Source organism: Melozone crissalis, unplaced genomic scaffold (assembly GCF_028551555.1).
Source record: "Melozone crissalis strain CALT ecotype California unplaced genomic scaffold, PUWL_Pcris_2 ptg000008l_1, whole genome shotgun sequence".
Classification (NCBI taxonomy): Eukaryota; Metazoa; Chordata; class Aves; order Passeriformes; family Passerellidae; genus Melozone; species Melozone crissalis.
This window is the reverse complement of record NW_026535786.1, coordinates 11,357,703-11,366,669: the sequence shown is the minus strand read 5'-3', so window position 1 is coordinate 11,366,669 and position 8,967 is coordinate 11,357,703. Positions and strand designations below refer to the sequence as shown.

The 8,967-nt window shown below is 47.4% G+C and overlaps 1 protein-coding gene across 1 annotated transcript; it reads right to left on the bottom strand.

Moving 5' to 3' along the window:
- Positions 1 to 1,514: 1,514 nt before the first annotated feature.
- Positions 1,515 to 8,724, bottom strand: LOC128933211 (C-type lectin domain family 4 member A-like). Its single transcript, XM_054270141.1, has 6 exons — positions 8,658 to 8,724; positions 5,821 to 5,937; positions 3,234 to 3,326; positions 2,759 to 2,910; positions 2,407 to 2,528; positions 1,515 to 1,694 (listed from the first exon to the last, which is right to left on the bottom strand). The coding sequence occupies exons 1-6, from the start codon at positions 8,722 to 8,724 to the stop codon at positions 1,547 to 1,549; spliced, it is 699 nt and encodes a 232-aa protein (XP_054126116.1). The 3' UTR covers positions 1,515 to 1,546.
- Between the last annotated feature and the right edge of the window lie 243 nt (positions 8,725 to 8,967).

Here is an 8,967-nt window from a genome sequence, read left to right as displayed (position 1 = left end):
CCTACTGTCCCTCCACACTGTGTCTCACTGCTGCCTCGAGCTGTACATGTGGACCTGCAGCCACCTGCAGCACCTGCACTGCTGTTCATACAACTGCTCCCACTGGATTAGGAAGCCAAATCTCCTGGGCACCTTGCCTCCAGAACAAATTTACCTCTCTCCCTGGGACACAGAGGGGGGATTCACATCCATAGGTAGGACAGAGGCACACAGACAGGAGCTGAACACCCCATTGCATTCCCTGTTCCCTCAGGGCAGTTTGGGCCCTTGGGGCTTCCTGAGGAAAGAGAAGTGAGGACACAGGAGGCAGGAAGTGGGAAGAGACGGAGCAAAGGAAGATCCATGGTGTCCAAAGGTTGACAGCAGGACATGAAGGCAATGCAACAGGCACTGATGTTCTGGATGGGATGTCATGTGCAGCAGGAGCCCTGTCCCGTCAGCCTCCTCTGCAGCATGGACTGGCCTGGGCAGGCATGCCATTCCTGGCACCACTGAGGATTTGGCTTTCCAGGACTGCTGCTGCCTCAGGTGAGCCTGGGATCAGCCCTGAGTCAGGCAGAGGACTTTTTCCTCCAGGTGGATCTGAAGGCACAGGGTGAATTGTTTCTCCCATGGCAACAAGTCCAAAGGCAATGACGTCAGAGACAGAGGGTTGGGGCACAAGCTAAAAGAATAGGGATTGTTCAGCATGGCAAAGAGGAGATTCCATGATGGTCTTATAGCAGTCTTCCAGAAGGATTCTAGGAGGGCTGGAGAGAGACTTGTGACAAGGGCAAGATAAGGCAAAGGGAAATGGCTTTAAAGTGAAAGAGGGCAGGTTTGGAGTAGGTATTAGGAAGAAATTCTTTTCTGTATGGGTTCTGTATGGGACTGGCACATTTTTCCCAGAGAAGCTGTGCATAGCCCAGCTCTGGAAGTGTTCAAGGCCAGGCTGCATGGGGCTTTGAGAAACTTGGTCTAGTGGAAGGAGTCCCTGCTCAAGACTCAGAGGTTTAAAACTTGATCCCTAAATGTTCCATACAACCCAAACCATTCCGTGATTCTAGGACTTTACCTCTCCCGCTTAGATATGGAGGAAAAAACAGATACAGAGACAGGGTACAGAGAATTTCTTCATTGGTGTGATGTTCTATTTTCTCTTTCTAAGATTTCAGAATTTGTTCAGGAAACCAGTACAGCTAGAGGACATTTTGTGTGGGACTCAACAAAAAGCAAACAGCTCTGCTCAAGGAGACAGAGGACATGGAATCTCGGGATATCTCTCTTCCATTCCTGTGCTTTCCTCCTGGAGAACTCCATCTCTTTTCACTCAGACAGAAGAGGACACAAGAACACAGGAGATGCTGCAAAGAGCCTGAGCATCCCTGTGTTCCCTGAGCCACCACAGGCACTGGGGATGCTGGACAAAGCTCATTTCACTTCCACACACGTGGTCCCACCCCACACAGTGAAGATGTGTCAGAGCTCCCCACCCTTGCCAGCACAGCCAGAGCTGTTCCAGCTCCCTGCTGAGCTCCCAGCTTTACTCAGGACAGGGGGATTTCCATCACACAATTACTGCTGCAGCTTCACAAATTCGATGATGCTTCGTAGTTGGTAGGACATCATTCCAGTTGTTGAGGGTCTGTTCAGGCACATGCATTACAGTGCAGTTCTCAGTATGGCCGTTACTTGGTTCGTTGCTTTTCCAGAACCTGGGACACAGACAGGCTTGTTACTCCCCAGTGCCCACTGTAAAGCCCTGCAGGAAAAGGCCCCAGTGGGAGAGATACAGGCAAGAGATACAAATTCCCAATGCTGATCCATGGACTGAAGCAGTGCCCTTCCTCCCACTCCATATCCCATGGGCTCCAGTGGCACATGGAAACCTGCCTCCTTCCTACAGCCTTCCAGCACAACAGAGCCTCCCTGCTCCACCCTGCTGGGGGCAACTGCTCACCACCACTCACCCCATGCACCCCACACACAGCAGAGGCCCGTGCTGGACTCCAGGGAAAGTTTGTTCTCCAGAAGAAGGCACAGCAAGGACAGTCCTGGTGCTCTCTCCCTTTGTCCCATCTCTTTCCTTGAATTTCAGCACAGCCATTTTGCTCACATAAGTGCTGTGTAGGCCAGCCAAAACCTGTCAGCTCTTCAGGGTTCTTGCTGATGGCAAGATGCAGCTTTTTCTAGGCTGACAGCAATGATTTCCATGTCATAGGTAGTTAATTCATAACCAATACCCAGCACAGATGGGGACGTGTGAACCAGCTGTACTACAAAGTTCTGTCCTTCTGCATCTTTACTCTCTGGCAAGACAGTGGGGTGACAACTCCCTCTCATGCAGTACCTGAACCTCTCAGATGTCTCCTACTTTCTTTCCCTACCAGGAGTCACACCAAACACTCTTCATCCAGAGATACTCACGTTGCGTTCACATTGTAGGGAGTCTTGTCCACCCACTGCCACTGGTCGACATCAACCTCAAACAGACCAATGTATAAATTCATTCTTTGCACATCTTGATTTTTCTGCTCAGTGAGGAATTCCTGGAAATCAGAGACAGTGCAATGTCCATGTGTTGCAGGACTGAGCACAGAGAGGCATCAGGAATCCCCATGATGTGGGGCTGGTGCTGCAGAGGGGGCTGGTGCTGCAGAGGTGCAGACAGGACCTTGCCCCTCCCCAGCAGGACAAGGAGGGGCTCTGAGTCCCCTCCAGGGCCCAGCACTGTGGCTCTGCCTGCTGGGTCCCTCTCTCTGGGGCCCTGTGCACTCACCTGCTCTGCCTGGCTGGTGATCACCACCAGCTGGGAGCCCATCCCAGTGCAGTTCTCTGCACTCTCAGCACAGTCCATCGTATCAGTGGACAGGAAATAGCAGCTTCCTTGAAACCTTCTCCAGCCCTTTGGGCAGCACATCCAGCCTCGGTCTGTGCAGGGAGAGGACAGACAGATGCAGGCTACTAACAAGAGATGGTGATTGCAGACATCCAGGTTTTCCAGGGACAGTGCTCATGTCCTGCTCAGTGACTTTTCCTGACAGAAAGTGCTTGAAAAAACAGGGATAGTACAGACATTCCTTCCCATTGCTTTGGGGTATGAGCAGTGAGCCTTGTGTACCCAAAGCCGGGGCAATCCTTGTAAGGGCATCTCAAGGCTCTCCAAAGTTCCTTTGGGGATGTGCTTTGGCCTGCCCTGGCACAGCCCCTTGAGGCCCTTGGCCCCAAGGAAGAGGGGACATTGGGATACTGACCTGGGCCTTGTGGCACCGCTGAGCCGCACTCCCACTCCGAGAATTGCTGCTGCAGGGCTGAGGGCTGGTCACTGCTGTGGCAGAAGGGAACCACTGCAAAGGGACAGGAAAGGCAGCAGGATTAGCCCTGCACTCTCCTTCCACCATTTCCCCAGCAAGCATGCTCCCAGCTGTCACCTCTCCTGGCCCCACCAGTGGCACAGCTCCTTCCCAGCCAGAAAGAGCCCTGTGCCTTCCAAGTGAGACAGCAGAGGGACCCCTGGAAGCACATCCCTCTGGGGACATGCCACACACACGGCAGGAGGGAGCCCTCCCAGCCACAGCCACTGTGCCATGCACACACCCCCAGCCCAGCTGCCAGTCTACAAAGCAGCCTCTCCTTGTCACCCTCTGTCTCTTCCTTAGCTACACAGCAACAGGCCCCTGGGGGAGCCACCCTCAGCTGGGCCTGTTCCATCAGCAACACCCAGTGCAGGTGAAGGGAATCACTTACAGCTGCAGCTCCTGAAACCAGGGTGCAGCACCATAAACCCCGAGGACTTACTGGCTCCACTTTGTGGGGAATAATGCACTCTTGGTGACAGGCCACAGCCACAATCCCAAGGACTTCCTAGGAACTCAGACACTCATCAGGAGTATGGATTAGGAGCTGATCAGTGTGTGCTCAACAATCCAGATGCCTATTTTCATTGATCTTTCAATTTAGAACTATTGTCACTGATGAGCAGAAGAATCCTGGTGGCTCCAGTGCCTGATGAGCGAATTGCTGTAATGGAGGAAGGCTCAGAGGAGATGGGCAATGCCTGGTTGAGCACCTCCATTGCCAGTAAGGGTGACCTTATCCCTACACAAATATAAAGGATAATAAGAAATTTGGCTTTTAGTTTTGTTCAGCTGTGGGAATTTAGCAGCTGTGAAAGTATTCATTTCCTCAGAGATCAAAAGAAGGCAGTGTCTTCCTCAGTTAGCCAAGCCAGCACAGGACGAGTGGGTACCTTAGTCCAAATGGCATAAGAAATTGAATGACTAACAAAAACATACCTGAAGAAAGTAATGGGTCTGAGCTGACTTTAACTCCCCTATTTTGTCTTGGCATTTGAGGCCATTCAATGTCTTGATGTGGAACATACTGCAGAAATATATCCTGTTTGGGTCCCTCATAACGAGAAATATATTCAAGAGTTGGAGCATCTCTAGAGAAGAGCAGTGGAGCTCAGGATGAGTCTGAAGCACAAGTCCTATGAAGAGCAGCTAAAGGAGCTGATGGTGTTTTTCCCTAAGAGAAGGTTGCTCACAGGTGACCTTATCGCTCTCAACAATTCCCTGAAAGGAGTTTGTAGCCAGGTGGGGGTCAGCCTCTTCTCCCAGGTAACAACCAACAGGACAAGAGGAAATGGTCTGAAGTTGTGCCAGGAAAGATTTAGATTGGATATTAGTAAAAGCTTCTTCACCGAAAGGTGGCCAAGCATTGGAGCAGGCTGCCCAGAGAAGCATTGGAGTCACCATTCCCAGTAGTGCTCAAAAGAAAAGTAGATGTGACCCTTGGAGACATGGATTAGTGGTGGGCTTGGAAGGGGTTGGTTAGCAGTTTAACTACATGACCTGAGCTGTCTTTTCCAACATTAATGATTCTATGATTCCATGCTTGTATGACCAGCAATTAAAATCCTGTTTGTATTGTGATCCACCTGTACATTGCAGTGGCCACTCTGCTACATGTAATTTGTACTGGTTTTTCATTTAAATGCTGTATCACTATGCTAAACCAAAATCCTGTGTAGCATCAATTAACTTGCATAAGTAAAATTTCACTAAAAATTAAACCTTCCATGTGTATCAGAAGGTATCAGATGCTAACATCCCAGGCTAAAACTCCCCAACCTTTTGGCTGAGTACCATGAAAGGTTATACATTTGGGAACAAAGCAATACAAACATCTGGGACTCAGATGCTAAGGGCAGTACAAGGAAAGGCAGTGATTTATCGTAATAAGATGCCTCTTCCAGAATCCATCGCGGGTATTAAGAACTTGTGCAAGCATGCCATGAAATATCTTTAATAGAAAGTGAGAATGAAACAGTGATGACAATCTTTACAAACAGCATGTCCAGGAATAACCTCTAATGAACTACTCTGCAATCAACCCTTAAAAGTTGTGAAAGTTAATTAACTGCACTATGCAGTTAATCCTGGAGATGCCAGGACTGTGAGAAGCCATTTTTTCCACTAGGACACAAAGCATATCCAAATATGTTAGAGAGCCTAAGTACAGATTCAGCTGCCTGTATAGACACTTGTGCTTCTGTCTCCACTTTTTCCCATCTGTCAAACATAACTGAGTTATTTTTGTGGGGAATGAAGGTAGAGAATTGCTCCACAGTTCCAAAAAGGCCATGCAAGATTGGAATGTGCAATCTGGGGTAAACAGTGGAGGATTTGGACGATGTATGCAGACATAAACAAAGTGAGGGCAGGAAAACTTGAGACCTTACACAAAGCCCAGACAACCATGAAGCATGGTTTCTCTAACTTTTCTCCCAGCACTCCCCCCAGACTTGTCCCTTGTAATCTCCTTGCACATACTTACCAAGGAGGACAACAACAAGGGCAATGCACACCAAGAGAAGCAGCAGTGAGATCAACCATGGCAGCCACAGTGGGTATTTCTGGGGATGTTGCTCCGGCTTCTTTGTCTCAGGAGGTCCTAAAAGTGACAGAAACACACCAAACAAAACACTACAGTCAACTGTGGGTCTGTCAGTCCACAGTCCACATACCAAGGATGTACTACTCAAGGGACAGCTCCTCAAAAGAAAAAAAGATTTCTGATGTGGAAAATACAAGGTTTAGGAGAATGACAGACTGGGACAGAGCAGGGAATGTCTGTGGGTTTTGGAGAAAAGTCCAATTCAGTGAGTGTGTTCCCAGCCCAGCCAGTCAGCCAACAATGATAATTGTTGGTGTTTGGGGGTGAGTGCCTCAAAAATTACAGTGAAACAATGTATTTCTAGATTGAGTCCAAAGCTGCTAAATGCAATATTGCTCAAACCATGATACTTAAGACATAAGGGAAGATTTCATGTTGACTTCTTCCCAGAAAATTTTTTCTGCCTCCTTCAGTTTCATTAGCTTTTTGAACTCTCTGTGCAGAAGTAATCTGAAAGAGGATGGGAGACAAAAAATGTGCAAGGCTATGATGGCACATCATCATTGGAAGACTGAAAGATATACTTTTCCTTCCATCCCTGCTTTCCAAGGCAGGATTCAAAGATTTGCTGTAATAAAACTAGGTCGTGCTAGGCTGGATGTTTGGGGAGAACAGAGGGCTGTGCCCAGCAGCCTGAGTAAAGTACTCAGATTAAGATTTGCCAGGACCTCACTTTTATCTAGAGGGATATTGCCAGTACTGAGGAGGTTGGGGAGCAGGCAGGAGAGTGGGTCACAGGGAAGGAGAAGCAAACACACAGTAGGGGATTGTTCTAGCTTGTGGCAGGTACACAAGCCAGGATAAATAGGAGGGGAAAGAGACAGCAGGACGGGAGTAAAGAAGCTTTGGGAGAGACTACTATTAAAGAGAAGATTTAGAGAGCCTTCATTCATTGTTGTCGTGGTTTGAGCATGAAGCTCCCAGGTCGGTCAAGTGTGCCTGCCAGACATGCCTAGTAAGCAAGACTGTAAGAAACCTGCTCTTTGTGGATGCCTTCTGACTACTTCCCAAAGGCTTGGGAGAGACTGCTACAGCAGGGAAAAAAGCATAATTTTTCATTATCTGGAGAGAAAACATGTGGACAGACCAGGTCCAGGTTTTCCTGGTCAAATAATGTTTTTCTAATAACATTTTTCTTTCTTTTGCCTTAGTGAAAACAAGGAGCCCCCTCAAGATCTAAAGTCAAAGCACTCACTTCAGAAATAGCTCTAACCAGTCCAACTGATTTTTTTTATATGCAGCACATCCAGACATTGTTCAACCTGTGCCCAGTCAGACCTGAGCATCCCACACTCACACCCAGGTGGCACAGGCAGCACTGCATGCTGTGCACCTCAGCAACACAAGTGAAGTGCAGTAATCTTGTGCACACTCGGGGGGTTGAACTCCCTGCAAAATGCTTTCCACAGCTGGTCTGTGCTCTGTAACATGTCTAGCATGATCACATACAACAGACTTGATGTCTTTGGAATAATAATTTGGAACACCATGGGGAACTTCCACCACCCCCACCTCACCACAGTGGAAATGCTAACTACATCCAGAAACAACTAATCTTGGTGCATTGAAAACAGTGAGCTTTCAAGACAGACAGGACTATGTACACTATTTATTTCCATGACTCATGTCTCAGAGCAAGCAAGGAATAACCTGGAGCTGATGCCTGCTCTGTCTGGGATTGTAAAACGGAGATAAAGCTGTAAATAGGCAAGCTATTATATATCCTTAGGCAGCAGTAATTATTTATTTAATTTTTAAAAAATATTGTTCATTGATTTATGCACACATACATTTTCTGCCCTAGGACCTGCTGTTGTGTAGAGTCCTACATGTCAGACAGAAGCAGTGAGACTTATACAGAACATCTCTATGGGTTTCTACTTGTGGAACAATGACTACAGAGTAGATATTAACCAGAATATGCCTTAAATTTGCATGAAGTCTAGTAAAATAACAATTTTACCACTGTAGCTTTTAATAGGAAAAAAAAAATTTTGTTTGGTGTGTGAAATGTTTTTCAGGAGTGGCAGACATCAATAACAGATTTGGATCTCCCTCCAGATTTTAAATAATTCTTCTTCTGTATATTTCAGAGCGTTTAAGTTTTGGGTCTCTTCTCCAAGGACCATTTCTCAATCAGCCATGGACAATGGGGCTATGTTTCTGCAGCAGTACCACTTCTCATGAAGCTGCAGAGTACAACTGACTGCTCTACTATAAGCAGGCATGTTGACTCTCCTACCCTCTCCACAAGCAGCAATCTGTAGTCTCACTCACAGGCAAGAGCAGCCAGGACTTGGGCTTATTTGCTGCTTTGGGAGCCCCTCCACCTTTGTGACAGATCTGATTGTTTGTCATAAACCACAGTCTCTACTGTTGGCACTCAGCATGGTCCAAATTTGACTCTTTCAAGACTACATAACATGTAGGGTACTGAGGGAGCACAAACAGGTTCCTTAATGAACGCTCATTTGAAACCTACTGTTTGTGCTCCCAGTAGTCATTTTTGTTCATGTTGCAACTCCCATTTGCCTTTTCTCTTAGAGACGTTCCTCAAGACTCTTATTTCAAAACTTCTCCAGTCTCCTGATCATTTAGCTCCTTTTTCTCACCAATCCATCAAGATCAGGTAGGAACCAAAGTCACAGAAGGAAAAATCTTCATTCCCTCTTCTTCACCCTGCTCCCTTTCTCCCAAATAACCCATTCATTCCTTACCTTTGACCACTGGAGCTGGCGATTCATTTTTGAACTTCACCTCAGCATAGGTGATTTCTGATGCCATTTAATCACAGTGTGACCCTGTCCTTAGTGTTGCCACGTAAAAGGTGGGTCTTTTAGCTCCTTGTTTCCAGAGGGTGACAGGAATAGGTTACTGAGCCTTCCCCATACATTCATTCACCCTCTACCCATCAAAGAAGGCTGTGCTGAACACTGGAAGCACTGGTGATAACCTGAGAATTCCTGGGAGCTCAGAAATGTTCCAAAGAGATCTTCAGTTTCTTGGCCCAGGAAATCAGCCCTGGCA